At 43.0% G+C, this 20919-nt stretch overlaps 1 protein-coding gene across 1 annotated transcript in view; it reads left to right on the top strand.

Annotated features, from left to right (window-relative positions):
* zgc:101566 (transmembrane protein 263) overlaps nt 1-12785 on the top strand; it is a 55169-nt gene extending 42384 nt beyond the window's left edge. Inside the window, exon 3 of the mRNA XM_029697127.1 lies at nt 11676-12785. Coding sequence (XP_029552987.1) covers nt 11676-11956 — 281 coding nt within the window. The 3' untranslated portion in view covers nt 11957-12785. The remainder of the gene's footprint in view (nt 1-11675) is intronic.
* Nucleotides 12786-20919: the final 8134 nt, after the last annotated feature.

Raw genomic sequence — 20919 nt, 5'->3', positions numbered from 1 at the left:
TCTTATGGCTTGGGGGTAGAAGCTGTTTAGAAGCTTCTTGGACCTAGACTTGGTGCTCCGGTACCGCTTGCCGTCCGGTAGCAGAGAGAACAGTCTATTACTAGGGGGGAGGCCAAGGTAGGGGCTGAGTGAGGATCTATATACTGTACAGTAGAGGATTCCTGGGCTTCTTATCCACCAGGGTCCCATGTAACATTATCTCTCTCTCACACACACACACACACACACACACACACACACACACACACACACACACACACACACACACACACACACAAAGGAGAGAGATGATGCCATGCCACAAGCAGCAGCTCCCAGCTCTCTGTATGCTTATCAGTGCACATTAAAGCTAGTCTCTAATGGTCTTGTGTGTGTGTGTGTGTGTGTGTGTGTGCGTGCCTGTAATGGTCCATCTGAGACTTGGTAGTCTCCATACTGCAGTATCTACATGCTGCAGTCTAGATCCTCTTCCTCCTCATCCCAAATGGGACCCTATTTTTTTTTCACCAGAAACTATGGGGCTATATAGGGAATGCTATTATAGGGTGCCGTTTGGCACGCTACCCTATTCCCTGAGACTCAGCAGAGGCTGAATTAGCCTGCAGGCTGCTATAGCTCCCTCCTCTGTTAGAGTTTAACTACCATGCAGATATTATACCCTCAACAGGTTTATTGTCAATGTCCTAAATAGCACCCTTTACCCTATATAGTGCACTACTTTTGATTGGAGCCCTGGTCAAAGGAAGTTCACTACATAGGGAAGAGGTTGCAATTTGGGAGGGAGCCATTGTCTTTTTGTTTTATGGGGTTATTATTTATGGCAAGCATTATGGTAGGCATACCTTACCTCTGCAATATACTGGCCCCCTGAGAGGAGCTCCTCACTAAGAAGAGACAATGATGTGTCCTAAATGGCACCCTATTCCCTATATCCCTCAAATTCAACTCTGGACCTCAAAGCCAGTTCCACTGCTTTTAAAAAATGGTTCCCCTCTATCCAGGGACTGATTTAGACCTGGGACCCAGGTGGGTGCAATTAATTATCAGGCAGAACAGAAAACCAGCAGGTTTCAGACCTCATAGGGTAAGAGTTTAATAACCCTGCCCTATATAGTACACTACACTACCATAGGGCTCTGGTCAAAAGTAGTGCACTATGCAGGGAATAGGGTGCCATTTAGAACACAGTCAGTGGATCGTTTTAGAGGTTGTTCCAGCACACAGGCAGTGAGGGAAGATTTGGCTCCATCAGCAGCTTGGTTTATTATCGGTCAGTGAAATTCGGTTCTATGGATGGTATATAGGCCTACATTTGATGTATCTCACATTCTCACTGCAGAGGATGGAAAGGATGCTGTGTAGATTTAGTGGGTTGGTTCCGAGTTGAAACACTGTGTAGGTTATATGTGACCAATCGGCTTGATTCAGTCTTATATTGCAACATTTGAAATGTTGTTTTTTACATTGGATAAAAGTAGAGACTCGGAGCTAGAAAATGCAGTTGAGGAACAATGGGAAAGAAATTGATGTCAGAATGCACTCACTGTTCCAAAATGTGATTATTATTTTATTTTTTATTTTTTTCTCCCCAATTTCGTGGTATCCAATTGGTAGTAGTTACAGTCTTGTCTCATCACTGCAACTCCCGTACGGACTCGGGAGAGGCGAAGGTCGAGAGCCATGCGTCCTCCGAAACACAACCCAAACAAGCCGCACTGCTTCTTGACACAATGCACATCCAACCGGAAGCCAGCCGCACCAATGTGTCGGAGGAAACACTGTTCACCTGGCGACCTGGTCAGCGTGCACTGCGCCCGGCCCACCACAGGAGTCGCTAGTGCGCGATGAGACAAGGATATCCCTGCCGGCCAAACCCTCCCTAACCCGGACGACGCTGGGCCAATTGTGTGCCGCCCCATGGGCCTCCCGGTCGTGGCCGGCTGCGACAGAGCCTGGGCTCGAACCCAGAATCTCTGGTGGCACAGCTAGCACTGCCCGGGAGGCCCGCCCAAAATGTGATTATTACACAACAGGACAGTTAACACGCGCTGCCTGCTAATTTTCTGTATCGTGTTGTCATTAATACTGTAGGCACATACAGTATGTATGTATGTCTTTTTTCTCTTTATTTAACTACGCAAGTCAGTTTAGAACAAATTCTTATTTTCAATGATGGCCTAGGAACAGTGGGTTAACTGCCTTGTTCAGGGGCAGAACAAAAGATTTTTACCTTGTCAGCTCGGGGATTCGATCTTGCAACCTTTTGGTTGCTAGTCCAATGCTCTAACCACTAGGCTACCTGCCGCCCCATATCTATGTATCTATTTATGTATGGAGCATAATGTATTTACAGTTTTATTCACATTTTCCAGTACTTGGTGACAAATAATGCATTCTGATTATTGCATAGATTGTAATGGACACCTATGTTTGTTGACATTATACAATGCATTCTGGGTATCATATAAATGTCTGTCAGACCAAAGAAGGTATAATGAGGTTAGGGAATGTTCACTCATCTTTCGGGTAAACTTCCCTAAGTGAATGAAGGGAAGTGAATGATTGTAGACAACACTCCCCCTTCAACATGTATACTATAAATATACCAAACTCATCTTATCTTCTCTTATTATCTTTGGTTGATGTGAAAAAACAAACATGGCGGTGCGCACGAACTACCCATTGTCGGATTACTTATGATTTCTAGAAAGTGTTTTACTCAATTATTTAGATCAATGGTGAGCTCACACGTGATGAATTATAAAGAGTAATTGCTATTAGCTAATTAATATTGTAGTTTCTGTCAGCCGAGAGTTATAAAAATATGACTGCTTTGTGTTACGTCAATCTTTCCTCAGTTAGCGATAGGAAAATTTTGGCTACATTTTCCAGGTTTGGATGATTGTGTTATGCTGTAGCTACTTCTGTGAATGTCTGAACATTGCATCCAAAAATAAACTGGTCACATTCTGGACATAACTTTTTAAGGACTGGTTTGTGCAAAATGTTGCTGTGAAGAAAACAGTGTAGCCAGCTCAAATGCTGATTTTTGCGTCAATCGAAACTGGACGTTCTAATCACACCGGTTTGAGCATACGCTGCAGGGACCACTGTAGAATGATCACACCCGTTTGTTGGTAAGTGTGAAAAGGTTAACACCCGCCCGTGTAAGCCAGAAGCCAGCTGCACCAATGTGTCGGAAGAAACACTGTTCAACTGACAACCGAAGTCAGCCTGCAGGCGCCCGGTACGCCACAACAAGCCAAGTAAAGCCCCCCCCAGCCAAATGGAGTCCTTATGGGACTCCCGAACACGGCCGGTTGTGAGACAGCCTGGGTTTGATCCCAGACTTTAGTGATGCTGCAACACTCTGACGCAGTGCCTTAGACTGCTGCGCCACTCGGGAGGCCCCCATCATGAACATTATATTGAAATGGTTACTTGCATAGTGGGGTCTTTTTGTTTAGACATGTAGCTAGCTAAACAATGAACCATAATCCCAACTCATAACGTTAGAATCCTGCATGAATCTGCAGGTAGCTAACCAACCATGTTCAATGTTACCTAGCTCGCTAATATTAGGCTATAACTAGCAATGCAAATGGCTATGAGATACAAATAATATTACTACACAGATCATACACTCAACGTTAGCTAGCGAGCCAGCCAGGAAACATTAGCGAGCTAGCTTAAAGAACGCTTTAACTTGAAAAAAAAACTTTCTGACATAATTAGAAAGGTGTGATATCTGAAAATGGAGCTAGCTAGACTATTTTACCCATATACATGGATGAACGCTTCTCCCTTTCTGTCACCGATGCCATGGTTGCACTTAGTTTGAAGATGTAATCCGGAGACAGGTGTTTTGTGGCACACTTTTTGACTCCCTTTGCATATTTGTAATCAAATATGGCTAGCGGGAAGGTTCCTGCCTTTTTTGGTGGCTAAACCAACCTGGCTCGTAATTTTACAATTTTATTCGTATTTACAGATAGCATACAAGTTTGTTATTAAGGTACATGAAAGTTCACATTTTCCAGAAGGGATTTCTGCCAAAAAACGCGTTTTGATTGAAAAAAGTTTACGTTCAAATGGCTCTCCTGTGATGTAGTGATGCTTGACATATGCCTAGTTTCCTGAAACGAGACACATATAGTAGCTACTACTCTTAAACCATTGGTTACCATCTACCGTAGCGCCCTTCGCTTTATTACAGGTGACAGTTTTAATTCTCATCACTGCATCCTATATCAGGTTGGCTGGACCTCACTAAAGTCCCGTAGATCACTTCATTACTTGCTTCTTGTTTACAAAGCTCTGCTCCACAAACTCTCAACATACCTCACTTCCCTGTTGAAATATAAAAATATGAGATACCAAACTTGTTTGCAGGGTTGGTTAACTCTTGAGGTCCCGCTCGTCTCCACAAAATTTGGTAACTCCACCTTTAGTTTTAACACACCTCAGTTATGGAATACCTTACAAAACAAATGACAAATTCCCTGGTGCCGATCAGGTAGTTTAAAACTCTGTTGTAAAATGAGTTTGTGCAATTGTTTCAATTGACTATTATACAGTAACTTATTGTAATAGCGTAATGTATTTATAACTGTCTTGTAGTTTTTATTTTTTGTTGTTGTTGTGTTGATGGATTTTTCTTTCCCTCTGGGCATCATTGCAAATAAGACACTGGTCTAAATTGGGCTCCCTTGAGTAAATAAAAGTAAATAAGAAGAGATCGCCTATTGCTGTGGCGCATAATCAGGTTGTATTGAGCAAGGCTATCCATAGGGGCCAGAGCACTGCCTCAGCCGCCTCATAGAAAGACCTTCAAACCCTCACTGGCCTGATTCTCCTTTGATCGTGAAGTTGCAAGCATGCACAGGAATAGGGTGCCATTTCAGACACTTTAAAGTTCCTTGCCTTCTTCCCAGTTGAACACAAGGATGCGGCTTATTGGGTTCCTCAGGGAGCAGTACCACAACTGTTCTTCAAAAGCTCAGAGGTTCAAAGGAATGGATATTCTTAGTTCTAACATGTGTCTCTGTGCCTTAGCATATTTCTTAAAAGTCACAGTATACTTGCACAATTTTGGAATAAAAAATCAACACTGCTTTTGACTTTTTTTGTCTAATTTAAGGGTTTACTGTACAATACTGTACAATAATTGTGTGTGGGCCTGCTTAAAGTGACTTCTGGGAAAGGATAAGCTTATTGTGATTACCTCTAATTACATTTGAAATACTTCCAGAAAAATGTATACTATTATTATTAAAAACAAAACACGGTGTTAAGGGAAACTATGCATTGGTCGTAAAATAAAGGAAATTCACATGAGCACAGCAATACCTATTCCACCCATGCTCTTCCAAGGTTTTCCAGCACACAGCTTTGAACTACTATAGTAGCTATGTTGGTATTGTATTTTAGACTATGTGTAGGCAGGTTGCTTCGACTGTTTGCCTTCTCAAACAGGTTATAATTTATACTCTTAGAAGTGGTGCTTCCACAATAATGTGATTTGTACCGCATGCAAGGTAAAGTATTGGATTCTTCACACACTACAGTAAGACCATTATGCTACCTTTTCATTTCTTTTTTTAATTAAATGAAAGCAAGCTTTGCTTTTATACTTACAAGACCATCAGGCTTGATTGAGCTGTTTTGTCTTGTAGTAATGTGGTGTCTTCCTGTATTTCCTTAAACCTTTATTTTATCAAAACATCATAAAAAACAAAATTGTTTTATAATTTTTATAGCAGTGTACTGTAAAGTTTTCCCTCATCAATCTACACACAATACCCCATAATGACAAAGCAAAGACAGGTTTTTAGACATTTTTGCAAAAGTATTAAAAAAAGAAGCTCTACGGACAATTCCTTCGACGTCATGGCTTGGTTTTTGCTCTGACACGCACTGTCAACTGTGGGACCTTTTTATCGACAAATGTGTGCCATTCCAAATCATGTCCAATCAATTGAATTTACCACAGGTGGACTCCAAGTTGTAGAAACATCTCAAGGATGATTAATGGAAACAGTATTCACCTGAGCTCAATTTCGAGTGTCATCGCAAAGGGTCTGAATACTTATGTAAATAAGGTTTTTCTGTGTAAATAAATTAGCACTTTTTTTTTCTTTTTTTTCACTTTTTACTATTTTCGCTTTGTCATTCTGGTGTATTGTGTGTATTTAATCAATTTTTGAATAAGGCTGTAACGTAACAAAATGTGTGACAAAAGATGTAGAGGTCCTGAATATTTTCTGAAGGCACTGTACATCTCCAGAGAGTTCATACCCAGGCAGAATTCCTGGTAGGCCTACTCTTAATGATGTAGAACGTTAGGGTGTTGCTTAGGAAGTGTAAGGTTGTGACATTCTACTATAGCTCACCCCTCAGGGATGTGATAACACCGAGCGTTAGTGACAGTTGGTGTTAGTGTGTCTTGGCCTCCATTATTGTTAATGAGAAGCCTCTATGTTTGAGGATAGACAGCATACAGAGATCTAGGGCACACATCCCAAATGACACTCTGTTCCCTATATAGTAGTGCACAACTTTTGACTAGGGCCATGTGAATGAAGGGATATTACAGACCTTCCACTATTCAGAGGTGCAGGTTGACGTGGTGAAGATAATGACAGTGTGTATAGGAGGGGGTGCATGGATATGCTTCTTTCAGCCACAGATGAAGATGTCTATAAATAGCATATGGTAACGGCTCTGCCAACACACTTGGCACAGCCTGGGAAAGAGACAGAATTTGTTGGCGTGCCTACATATTAATACGCAGCTGGTTTTATATCTGTACCTAATGCAGATGGGAAGCTTCTGGAAATGTGGTTTATTAACTGTTGAATAGTATTCCAGGTAGTTATTGAACAGTAAGCCAATTGGAGATTACTATTAGGCTACTTCACTTTCTTTATTTTACTGTTACAACAGTTTAACAGGGGCCTGTTTGTCCTATACAGCTTTTTAGCAGAAAAGTGAAGGCTCCTGCGTGTATAATGTACATGTTCTCAGTTAGATAGTGGTGGGTCTGATAGCCTAGTGGTGGCCCTTGAGGAGCAGGATGGCTAATCCTTCTATAAAGACATGTTGTCAGTGTAAAAAGGATGACATGAAAAGCTCACCACTCACTCCTCGCTAGCTACGACATTAGGGAATTCATGTTTGTCAAGCCAAAGGGTGTGGGAGGGGAAAGGGGGCTGAAAGACATACAGTGCTGTCACCTCAATGTTATGCTTGGATTGAGACGGGAGAATATACATCACTGTGTCAAATCATGCAAGGACGTGATAGCGGGTACTTTATCACCCAGGGTGAAGTGGTACATTATATCTGTGCTAGGCAGTAGGTGATGGGCTGCAAAGGCCTTTTTTACTGTACAATGAAGTCAATGGGCTGGATTTACCCAAAAATGGAGATGTATTAATCAGCAAATTAATGTGACTTCACTAAACACTGGAGACATTAATTAGCATGGTACACTTTTCCCCCAATTTCAATTGATTATTGGCATGAAGTTAAAATGTACATATTGCCAAAGCATTTTCTCTCTCTCTCTCTCTCTCTCTCTCTCTCTCTCTCTCTCTCTCTCTCTCTCTCCCCTATGAAGTTACTTTTAAAACCTTTTTCTGTCCATATTTTATGCCACATTTTAAAGCCTTAGCCTATGACTCAGTCGTCTGTAAGCAGTGGCAACAACCATGGACCTGCATTGTCATTCACTACAGCCACAGACCTTACATAGACTATAAACACCATTACTCATTTTATAGGTGCTTTTATTTTCCCCACGCTGTAAAGCCAAGTTTCCACTAATAAGCTTTTTATACCAACAGGCTTGTGTGCGTGACAGCTTCAATAAAGTTTATATAGTTGTATTGAGGGACCACACAATACGATTGTCACGATACGCACGTTTTACATTTTACATTTTAGCAGATGCTCTTATCCAGAATGACAGTTAGTGCATTCATCTTAAGATAGCTAGGTGGGACGACCACATATCACAGGCATAGTAAGTACACTTTTCCGAAGTAAAGTAGCTATCAGAAAAGTCAGAGCTAAAAGGGGGGGAGTCAAGTACAGTGTTCAGGACTTGTCTTTTTTATATATACTGAACAAAAATGTATACGCAACATGCAACAATTTCAACAATTTTACTAAGTTACAGATCATATAAGGAAATCAGTCAATTGAAATTCATTAGGCCCTAATCTATGGATTTCACATGACTGGGAAGGGGCGCAGTGGGAGGGCATTGGCCCACCCACTGGGGAGCCAGCACAAGGTGCACCTGTCTAATGATCATGCTGTTTAATCAGCTTCTTGACATGCCACACCGTTCAGGTGGATTAATTATCTTGGCAAAGGAGAAATGCTCACAGGGATGTTAAAACATTTGTGCACAACATTTGAGAGAATACGTTATTTGAGCGTATGGAACATTTCTGGGATAATGAAACATTGGACCAACACTTTACATGTTGCGTTTATATTTTTGTTCTCTGTGTGTGTGTGTGTGTGTGTGTGTGTGTGCGTGCGTGCAACAAGATCTTAACCCAATTGAACACTTATGGGAGATGCAGTAGTGGCGCCTGAGACAGCGTTTTCCACCACCATCAACAAAACACCAAATTATAGAATTTCTTGGTAAGAATGATGTCACATCCCTCAAGACACTTGTAGAATCTATGCCAAGGCACAATGAAGTTGTTCTGGGAGCTCATGGTGGCCCAAATCCTTTTAAAGAGACTTTATGTTGGTGTTTCCTTTATTTTGGCAGTTACCTGTATATTGTAATGTACACTACATAAGCCAAAAGTATGTGGACACCTGCTCGTCGAATGTCTCATTCCAAAATCATGGGCATTAATATGGAGTTGGTCCCCCCTTTGCTGCTATTACAGCCTACACTCTTCTGGGAAGACTTTCCACTAGATGTTGGAGCACTGCTGCAGGGACTTCCTTCCATTCAGCCACGAGCATTAGTGAGGTCGGGCACTGATGTTGGGCGATTAGCCCTGGCTCGCAGTCAGCGTTCCAATTCAGGTCAGTGCTTTCTGCAGGCCAGTCAAGTTCTTCCACACCATTTCTTTATGGACCTCGCTTTGTGCATGGGAGCATTGTCATGCTGAAACAGGAAAGGGCCTTCCCCAAACTGCTGCCACAAAGTTGGAAGCACAGAATCATCTAGAATGTCATTGTATGCTTTAGCGTTAAGATTTCCCTTCACTGGACCATGAAAAACAGCCCCAGACCATTATTCCTCCTCCTCCAAACTTTACAGTTGGCACTATGCATTGGAGCAGATAGCCTTCTCCTGGCATCTGCCAATCCGTCAGACTGCCAGATGGTGAAGCGTGATTCATCACTTCAGAGAACACGTTTCCACTGCTTCGGAGTCAAATGGCAGTGAGCTTTACACTACTGCAGCTGACGCTTGGCATTGCGCATGGTGATCTTAGGCTTGTGTGTGGCTGCTCGGCCATGGAAACCGATTTCATGATGCTCCCGACGAACAGTTATTGTGCTAACGTTGCTTCCGGAGGCAGTTTTATTTGAAGGTGTGTCCACATACTTTTGTATATATAGTGTACAGTTGAAGTCGGGAATTTTTTTCAACCACTCCACAAATTTCTTGTTAACAAACTATAGTTTTGGCAAGTCGGTTAGGACATCTACTTTGCATGACACAAGTCATTTTTCCAACAATTGTTGACAGACAGATTATTTCACTTATAATTCACTGTATCACATTTCTAGTGGGTCAGAAGTTTACATACACTAAGTTGACTGTGCCTTTAAACAGCTTGGAAAATTCCATAAAATTATGTCATGGCTTTAGAAGCTGCTGATTAGGCTAATTGACATAATTTGAGTCAATTGGAGGTGTACCTGTGGATGTATTTCAAGGCCTATCTTTCAAGGCCTACCTATCTGAGAAAAAAAATTGTAGACCTCCACAAGTCTGGTTCATCCTTGGGAGCAATTTCCAAACGCCTGAAGGTACCACGTTCATCTGTACAAACAATAGCACAAAAGTATAACCATGCAGCCGTCATACCGCTCAGGAAGGAGATGCCTTCTGTCTCCTAGAGATGAACATACTTTGGTGCGAAAAGTGCAAATCAATCCCAGAACAACAGCAAAGGACCTTGTGAAGATGCTGGAGGAAACAGGTACAAAAGTATCAATATCCACAGTAAAACGAGTCCTATATCGACATAACCTGAAAGGCCGCTCAGCAAGGAAGAAGCCACTTCTCCAAAACCGCCATTAAAAAAAGCCAGACTACGGTTTGCAACTGCACATGGGGACAAAGATTGTACTTTTTGGAGAAATGTCCTCTGGTCTGATGAAATTAAAATAGAACTGTTTGGACATAATGACCATCGTTATGTTTGGAGGAAAAAGGGGGATGTTTGCAAGCCGAAGAACATCATCCCAACCGTGAAGCACGGGGGAGGCAGCATCATGTTGTGGCGGTGCTTTGCTGCATGACGGACTGGTGCACTTCACAAAATAGATGGCGTCATGAGGTAGGAAAATTACGTGGATATATTGAAGCAACATCTCAAGACATCAGTCAGGAAGTTAAAGCTTGGTCGCAAATGGGTCGTCCAGATGGACAATGACCCCAAGCATACTTCCAAAGTTGTGGCAAAATGGCTTAAGGACAACAAATTCAAGGTATTGGAGTGGCCATGACAAAACCCTGACCTCAATCACATAGAACATTTGTGGGCAGAACTGAAAATGCGTGTGCGAGCAAGGAGGCCTACAAACCTGACTCAGTTACACCAGCTCTGTCAGGAGGAATGGGCCAAAATTCCCCCAACTTATTGTGGAAGGCTACCTGAAATGTTTGACCCAAGTTAAACAATTTAAAGGAAATGCTACCAAATACTAATTGAGTGTATGCAAACTTCTGACCCACAGGGAATGTGATGAAAGAAATAAAAGCTGAAATAAATCATTCTCTCTACTATTATTCTGACATTTCACATTCTTAAAATTAAGTGGTGATCCTAATTGACCTAAGACAGGGAATTTTTACTATGATTAAATTGTGAAAAACTGAGTTTAAATGTATTTGGCTAAGGTGTATGTAAACTTCCGACTTCAACTGTATGTGAATTAGGAAATTAATACAATATGAGTGATTTTAAAATGAACTCTTAGTCCACACAAATCCCCATTATCATCTTTGTATCAGTCAGGCCATGTAATAGACCTTATTTGCGGACCTGAGGCTTTAGGTCAGACAATAACTATTTACAATAATGAGTGATACAGTCAAACACCAATTCAACATTCTCCTTATGTAAGTAAGTGGTGCTTTCCGAGTGCTTTCCTTTTGACCAGATCCTTTTTGGGGCCTGGTCAAAAGTAGTCGACTATGTATAATAGGGTGACGTGGGAAATGTAGGATGATGGATTGGCGTATGGTGGTCCTTGTTGTTCCTCTGAGGGACTGGAAAGGTCACCTGCTTTGTTTTCCTCAAACATCTACAGCCATAGAACACCCCTGAAGAAGACTAATGGAAAGGTTTCACCTGGTACTTTCTTTCAGGCACCTCGACACAAACTAGGAATCTATAAATAATGTAATTTTTTTTCTCTCTTTCTCTGTCCCCCCTCTCTCCCAACCCTCCCCCCTGCAGATGGAGAGAAGGACCACCCTAAGACAGAGGCGGGGGTCATCTGGAGGGTGACCGGCGGTCTCTTCAACATGACCAGAGGGGCGGTCGGCGCGACATGGGGAGGCGTGGCCTGGGTGGGCTGTAAGAGCTATGACATCACCAAGACGGTGGTGACCAGCGTGCCGGCCGCCGGCGTGGGATTAGTCAAAGGCAGCGTTTCCGTGGTGACGGGAGGAGTTGGAGCGGTAGGGTCCGCAGTAGCCAGTAAAGTTACACCAAAGAAAAAGGATAAGTCTGATTAAGCCTAGACCCAACTACCACCCCAATCTATGCGTCCTTCATTATATGTCTGCTGTGCATAGGTTCCATCTGGTTCCTAATGGTAACGATTCAGAGTTGAGATAAGCCCAAGTAACTTGGATTTCCACGTAAATCATTCAATGACATCAATGGGAAACTTGAAAAGCGTGAAAAGCCGAGTTAAGCTTGCGGATCTCAAGTCAGAATACTACCCTAGGGCAGCATTACAGAGGGAATTTTATGGGATTTGTGATGATATAGGAACGTTGGACTTACTGCCGATGTACTTCTGAGAGGGATCTCATGTTTTTGTGATTGATCCCGGTGTGGCAAGGGAAGGGCATAATAATATGACGACCACGCACATTTGTCATGCATAAGAACAATTTGGTAGCGATTCAGCAAGGACAAATCTACACATTTCTCAAAGACTTGAGTTTATTTCAATTCTTCCAGTTTTATTATCTTTACGTTAGTATTAAAACAAAGTGAAAGGTACTTTACACAACTTAATTTCATCAGTTTGACATCGGTGATTGGAGAATACACACCAAACGATGTGTGTATGTGAATATGTACAGAGTATGTGTTATAATAGATATGTGAATAATAGGTACGTGAATCCTATTGTTGCAGATAGAGAAGGTAGGAGAGGGACTTTGCAGTCTTGAAACTCCATTGCAACTTGGATTTTTTATTGTACAACAGGTGAGGGGATTTTTTTTGTTGCTTCATGAGTTGGAGACCTGTTAAATAAAGCGTGTTATTGCATTGAAACGGATCTAAACGATCCTGAAAAATACCTTTTTGTAATACATGTTACATATATCAGCAGAGGTCCTGGGCTGTTTAAATAAATGAAGCACCATTTCACCACCAACGAAACACATGTACGTAAGGTCAAGGGTCATAGTTCATGCCTGCAAGGCAAATGTCAACCTATTCCCTTTATAGTGCATTACTTTTTACCAGGGCAGTCTTGTTTAAAAGTAGTGCGCTATATAGGGAATAGAGTGCCATGTGGGACTCATTCTATGTCATTCACTTGTATGGACTTTCCTCAAATCTATGTGTATGTGCCTACCTGTACAATGTACACACATTAGATAGATAAGTACTGATAGTTGATAGTTCACGCTGACATTCCCGGAGTATGAGGGCCAGTTGAAAACGAACCTGCTTTTTCTTTCCATGAATCCCATTCACTTCTGGGTGCCAATATGTTTGGCATGAACATGAGTTAACAAGATGCCACAAACAGATCTGGGTACAGGCTAATTCATTTCCACATTGTTTACATTATTACCATAGTATTGAATTACTGTCCATTCTGATGAGACATTAGGTGTACACCAATCAATTTTCTGTTTTTCTTTTTGTTTGTATTTGAATATTCACTAGAAAGAGAACACTCTTGGCATGGTATTTCCACGCCCTTACGTTATGCATCGCATGCTTCAAGTAGTCGATTTTCCTTCTTCCTGTACACAATATGCTGTTTATTATTAGGACAAGTCTCGCCTATTTCATTTTATGCTTTTTCCTCTTGTCCTGTCTATTTACTGTTTTCCTCTGCTCTTACTTCTGCGAGTTAATATATGTACAGTGGGGGAAAAAAGTATTTGATCCCCTGCTGATTTTGTACGTTTGCCCACGTACAAAGAAATTATCAGTCTATCATTTTAATGGTAGGTTTATATGAACAGTGAGAGACAGAATAACAACAAAAAAATCCAGAAAAACGCATGTCAAAAATGTTATGAAATTTTAATGAGGGAAATAAGTATTTGACCCCTCTGCAAAACATGACTTAGTACTTGGTGGCAAAACCCTTGTTGGCAATCACAGAGGTCAGACGTTTCTTGTAGTTGGCCACCAGGTTTGCACACATCTCAGGAGGGATTTTGTCCCACTCCTCTTTGCAGATCTTCTCCAAGTCATTAAGGTTTCGAGGCTGACGTTTGGCAACTCGAACCTTCAGCTCCCTCCACAGATTTTATATGGGATTAAGGTCTGGAGACTGGCCAGGCCACTCCAGGACCTTAATGTGCTTCTTCTTGAGCTACTCCTTTGTTGCCTTGGCCGTGTGTTTTGGGTCATTGTCATGCTGGAATACCCATCCACGACCCATTTTCAATGCCCTGGCTGAGGGAAGGAGGTTCTCACCCAAGATTTGACAGTACATGGCCCCGTCAAATGATGCGGTGAAGTTGTCCTGTCCCCTTAGCAGAAAAACACCCCCAAAGCATAATGTTTCCACCTCCATGTTTGACGGTGGAGATGGTTTTCTTGGGGTCATAGGCAGCATTCCTCCTGCTCCAAACACGGCGAGTTGAGTTGATGCCAAAGAGCTCCATTTTGGTCTCATCTGACCACAACACTTTCACCAGTTGTCCTCTGAATCATTCAGATGTTCATTGGCAAACTTCAGACGGGCATGTATATGTATTCTTGAGCAGGGGGACCTTGCGGGCGCTGCAGGATTTCAGTCCTTCACGGCGTAGTGTGTTATCAATTGTTTTCTTGGTGACAATGGTCCCAGCTGCCTTGAGATCATTGGCAAGATCCTCCCGTGTAGTTCTGGGCTGATTCCTCATCGTTCTCATGATCATTGCAACCCCACGAGGTGAGATCTTGTATGGAGCCCCAGGCCGAGGGATATTGACAGTTTTGTGTTTTTTCCATTTGCGAATAATCGCACCAAATGTTGTCACCTTCTCACCAAGCTGCTTGGTGATGGTCTTGTAGCACATTCCAGCCTTGTGTAGGTCTACAATCTTGTCGCTGACATCATTGGAGAGCTCTTTGGTCTTGGCCATGGTGGAGAGTTTGGAATCTGATTGATTGATTGATTGCTTCTGTGGACATGTGTCTTTTTTACAGGTAACAAGCTGCGGTTAGGAGCACTGTCTTTAAGAGTGTGCTCCTAATCTCAGCTTGTTACCTGTATAAAAGACACCTGGGAGCCAGAAATCTTTCTGATTTGAGAGGGGGTCAAATACTTATTTCCCTCATTAAAATGCAAATCAATTTATAACATTTTTGACATGTGTTTTTCTGGATATTTTTGTTGTTATTCTGTCTCTCACTGTTCAAATAAACCTACCATTAAAATTATAGACTGATCCTTTCTTTATCAGTGGGCAAACATACAAAATCAGCAGGGGATCAAATACTTTTTCCCTCACTGTATTGGAGACTCTGTTACTATAACCTGATATGTGTTCCAAATGACACCCTATTCCCTGTTTAGTGCAGCACTTTTGAACAGGGCCCATAGGGGCTTTGGTCAAAAGTAGTGCACTATATGGGGAATAGGGTGCAATTTGGGACGCATAGCCTGGACTTTTAAGACCAAGTAGATTTTTGTCTATGATAGAACTATTTTTGCAAAAACTGATGCTGTATTCTATAAATAAAGCTACTCTGTATTTTAATTCAGATTGTTGCATTTTATTCGGTCGCTAAATGAGGGTACTGCTTTATGTCTGTATGTATGACCTTCTGCCCTCTCTCTACCCCACCCTCAGAGGAAGTTATGGGTCCAGTTATAGGTCCAGCTGATAGCAAGGAAATCAATAACATGTATTGGAAAAGCAGAGAAATTTGTCAGAATATACCAAAGTCTGCTTTTGTATTACATAGTATACATTTCCTTGACTCATATCTCAGTAAGCTTGACTTTCTGCTTCTGCTGGTGTTGCTGTATTCTACTTCTGCTGGTGTTGCTGACTATTCTCTCCCTCTACTCGCCTTATACTGTAGTGGTCGTTTGCTGTGTACAAGGAGCAGTGATAGGAGATGAGGATAGACGTTCAGGTTGGGTTGTTTTCAACCACTCCAAAGGTGCGAAATAATGTACTTTCCAGTTTCTATTTCATCCGTATGTGGATGTGCGGTTGATTTCGGCTTCGGTCATGCCTCTATAATCTGTTCAGTGACACATGGCAACAGTCAGCACTACACCTATTACAAGCCCCTATGGGCCCTGGTCAAAGGTAGGGCACTATAAAGGGAATAGGGTGTCATTTGGGACTCGGGCTGAGCATATGGGAAGTGGCTCAAGCTGTGCTTCATCATCTCTCCCCTGTGCTGTGCATTGTACCAAATCACCAAATCACCTAGGCAAGGGGAGGAGTTGGATCTATCTCTGATGTTACTGTCAGCCCTCGTCTAGCAGCTGTGCCTCTTACTGACATGGTCTCCGCTCCTGTCTAGGGTGAAGGAGGGGGTAGGAAGTACTGGTTATTACCCATAATTGCCAATATTAAATGGGCATAATTGGATCCTACAGGGATACATACAGAGCCACAGTATTCAATGCTTGCTATCACCCCCTCAGAGCAGATCATGTCGACTTGTTAGGTCATATCAGTGCTCAAGCATTGAATACGGTTACACTGTCTCCCTATTGGTATAATTTATGCCCATTTAAACAAAGGGAAGTTCAAGTAAACCTTGGTTTGAGATCCCTTTACACAAGCTCCGCGCCCCTGAATGAGACATGAGCTCCCCTAAATGCAACAAAAGTCAAACTTTGGGTGTGGCCTCTCAATAATGCTAACTTAACCGTTCTCCAGCGGTAAATATGAAAATAAGAGCTTCCAAATGAAACGAACACCCCCACCTCTCATGGTTTAAACCACCGGTTCCCCAACTGGCAGCCCTCGGGTTGAATTTGGCACGCGGGTGGTTTTATTTTATACAAGTTTATACGTTTTCTGAAAAAAATAATAATAATGTTCTTTCATTGTTGGACGTAATAAACTGTAAAAACACCAGGAAATCAGCTACAAGTGATTTTAATTTAAGAACTCTGTTCCCAAGTATCCCCACATATAATAGAGACAAGTGATCATATAGAAATGTAAGCAAGGTTTGAAATTATTATGTTTTAGTCAAACAATTCTGTTTGGTCTTCTTGCGGTCTAATTTGCAGTCTACAAATTATTCGTAATTATGTTTAGGCCCCTTGACCAGCCCCTCAAGAAAAAAAATCGACCCGCGGCTGAATCTAGTTGATGATCCCTGGTTTAAACCATTTATTTCTGCGTGACTGCACAAACCGTCTCCCTGTCCATATCGCTGTCCACTCAGTAGTGCTGAATTTCAGCTGAGCTCCTTTAAACACATAGATTTTATTTTGTACTTGCTCATTTTCGCCCATTTGTTTGCCATACACCCTTCTTACGGATCGGTGTCCCGCTAGCGGGACAACTTCCGGTGAAACTGGAGGGCGCGCAATAAATAATCATAAATATTATGGATATTAAACATTTATGTACATATGTGTCTTATATTGGCTGAAAATGTAAATTCTTGTTAATCTAACTGCACTGTCCGATTTACAGTAGCTATTACAGTAAATGTGCCATGCGATTGTTTGAGGACGGCGGCCCACATCAAAACATTTTTATATTTTTTATACATTCACATATAACGATAAAATATTCACATACTTTTTGAAAATCTTCCTCTGATTTGTCATCCAAAGGGTCCCAGCTATAACATGTAGTGTCATTTTGTTATATAAAATCCTTCTTTATATCCCAAAAAGTCAGTTTAGTTGGCGCCATCGATTTCAGTAGTCCACTTGTTTAACTTGCAGAGAAAGGAATCCGAAAATATACCCCTAAACTTTGTTTCAACAAGTCAAAATATGTTTCTATTTACTCCTCAGATACCCTAAAATGTAATCAAACTATAATATTTATTTCGGGAAGAAGTATGTTCAATAGGAAACCGATTTTAGCCGGTGCGTAATGTCTTCATGGCAAGCGCAACCACGAATTTCCAAGACTGTGTCCCTCTACTAAAACTGTTATTTCTTATTCGTTTTTGAAGTTACAAGCCTGAACCCTTGATCATAGACTGCTGACAACCTGTGGAAGCCATAGGAATTGCATCCAGGGAGCTAATTTTCAATATGACCTATCTCTTGAATTTCTAAGAGGATGGTCTTGCTCTCAAAATAAATTCTGGTTGGTTTCTCCTACCATATCTATTGTGTTATATTCTCCTAAATTATTTTTACATTTATACACACTTCAAAGTGTTTTCTTTCCAATGGTACCAATTATTTGCATATACTGGCTTCAGGGCCTGAGCTACAGGCAGTTTACTTTGGGCATGTCATTCAGGCAGGAAGTGGAGAAAAAAGGGTCCTAGCCCTAAGTTATTTTTAAAACATAGCCTATGCCTTTATTCCAATGCATTAGATTTATCCATTGATTTATCATTGTTTGCTGTTGTCAGTCAGCTGTTTAGAGCGCTATTTGCTTTGTTTTTCAGCTGTGCTCGGGTATTGGTGTTCTCTGTGCCGTCCATAGCAAAAAGATGTAGACCATTTATTTTGCTTTTATTTTCTATCAATATTTGTTTTCTTTCCTGGGTCAACTGGTGATGGTATCAGCAGACAACTAGCCAATAGCTAGACATCAATGCGCATCTAATCCATCCAACATTAATGACAGTAGGCCTATAGCTGACTCTTTCAGTTAGAAGGATTTGATTTTGCAATGGCATAGGCTTACATTATTAAGGATTTGTGTGCCCATGAGAACTGTTCATGGCAAAACATAATGAAATGTTAAGTAGGCAAAGCTACACTTACAGTATCATGGCTCAGGCTAAGACCCAGATGCAGACACAGGAGGCGGAGAGTACGACTCTTAGAGTTTATTGCAGTACAAGGGGCAGGCAATCGTTGGGCAAGGCAGGCAAATATTCGTAATCCGAATCAGAGTCAGGCAGGTAAAGAACGGCAGGCAGCATCAGGAAACAGGAGACAAAGGGCTGTGAGACAAAGGTTTAACTCTAGATACATGGAGAGTGGAAAGTATACGGAGGGTGCGGAGCAACAGAAGGTGAACAGCAGAGGGACTAAGAACCTTAGAGATGGGGAAAGGGCTGATAAAATGGGGCGGAAAGTTTGCAGGACTCCACCCGGAGGGGCAGATCCCGAGTGGAAAGTCAAACCCTCTGCCAAAGACGGAAGCGGGAGGCAGGGGTCCGGTGGCGGTTCGCCTATCGCCGATACCTGGAAGTGGTCTTGAGAAGAACGGCCCAGGCTCTCTTCCAGGTACAGCGACGGACGAACATCTGGAAAGAAGGTATGCTAACCACTTGCGCCGGGAAGAGTGGGGGTTGAAAAGGCGAGAGACCAGTAGCAGAACAGGGAAAGGTGTTGCAGGCTTATTCCACCCACACGAGTTGCTGGCTCCAGGTGGTGGGATTGGGGGAGATGACACAATGAAGAGTCGTCTCCAGGTCCTGATTGGCTGGTAGACTGGGGATGAAAACCAGAGGATAGGCTGGCCGACGACCCAATGATGGTGCAAAACACATTCCAGAACCGGGATGAGAACTGAGGACCGTGATCGGACACCATGTCGACCAGAAGTCCATGGATCCGGAAGACGTGCTGCACCATGAGCTGGGCCGTCTCCTTAGCTGTGGGCAACTTAGAAAGAGGAGTAAAATGGGTGGCTTTGGAAAACCTATCCATGGTGATGTTGCCGTCTGATGGAGGGAGACCCGTGACGAAGTCCAAGGATATATGGGACCAGGGGCGGTGAAGAACAGGGAGTGGTTGAAGGAGGTCAGCCGGAGCCTGCCGTAGAGTCTTGTTTTGCGCACACACAGAGCAGACAACAACAAATGCGGAGACGGCAGTAGCCATGGTGGGCCACAAAAAATGTTGTTGTACGAAAGCCAAGGTTCGACGGGAGCCAGGATGACAGGTGAGTCTCGAGGAATGTGCCCATTCCAGGACTGGAGAATGGGCAGAGTCCAGGACAAACATCCGGTTAGCCGGGCTCTCCCCCTGGCGTCCGGCTGAGAACACTGTGCCTTGTGGACCAGACTGTCTATTCCCCAGATGATAGCAGCCGCTAGACAGGAAGTAGGGAAGATGGTCTCGGGGTCTGATGGTGTAGTAGCGGGGCTGTACAGACATGAGAGTGCGTCAGGCTTCACATTCTTGTACCCCGGGCGGTAGGAGATAGTGAAATGGAAACGAGTGAATAACAGGGCCCATCTCACCTGCCTGGAGTTGAGTTGAGGCGCTGGAGTTGAGGCGCTGGGCAGTGCGGAGATATTCCAAGTTCTTATGGTCCATCCACACCAAGAATTGATGTTCCGCCCCTTCTAACCAATGCCTCCACTCCAACTCCATCTTAATTGCGAGAGACCATATGAACGGAACCTTGGGAGAGGTGAGTGCAGAGAGGGGGGAAGCAAGGGTGCTGTAACCCTGGGTGAAAATGACGGTAGAAATTAGCCAACCCTAGGATACGTTGCAGCTGCACTCTGGATGTGGGTTGAGGTCAATCCACCACCGCACTCACCTTGTCAGGGTCCATCTGAATATGCCCTGCAGTGATGACGTATCCAAGGAAGGAGATGGTGGAGTGATGAAACTCACATTTCTCCGCCTTCACGAAAAGCTGGTTCTCCAGGAGATGCTGGAGGACCTGTCGGACACGGAGGACGTGCTTTTGAGCTGCCCGAGAATAAATGAGGATGTCGCTTGAGGTTGACAAACGCAAATTGGTTCAACATGTCATGGAGCACATCATTGACCAGGGCCTGGAACACTGTGGGAGCATTGGTCAGTCCAAACGGCATCACCAGATACTCGTCATGCCCTCTAGCCGTGTTAAAGGCGGTCTTCTTCCCGTATCCGAACCAGATGGTAGGTGTTCCAAAGGTCCAACTTGGAGAAGATGACCGCTGAGAGCGTTATCAGGTATGCGTTATCAGGTACGCTATCTTTGAGCAGTCCGAGGGGAACGAAGAAGGCTGCAGCTCAAAGATGAGGGAGCACTGGGAGACAAATGCCCTGCAGGTTCCAGAATCTCCAGCGTAGCGCTTCGGAGGAGGTAAGCAAGGTTCTCGGGACACCGGGGTAGGCTGAAAAGAAGCACCACTGGTGGTGGGGTTGCTGAGAGTCTGGGGGATCACT

The sequence above is a fragment of the Salmo trutta genome, chromosome 17 (assembly GCF_901001165.1).
Source record: "Salmo trutta chromosome 17, fSalTru1.1, whole genome shotgun sequence".
Taxonomy (NCBI): Eukaryota; Metazoa; Chordata; class Actinopteri; order Salmoniformes; family Salmonidae; genus Salmo; species Salmo trutta.
Note: the sequence above shows the minus strand (reverse complement) of the source record. Positions and strands in the feature narration are given on the sequence as shown.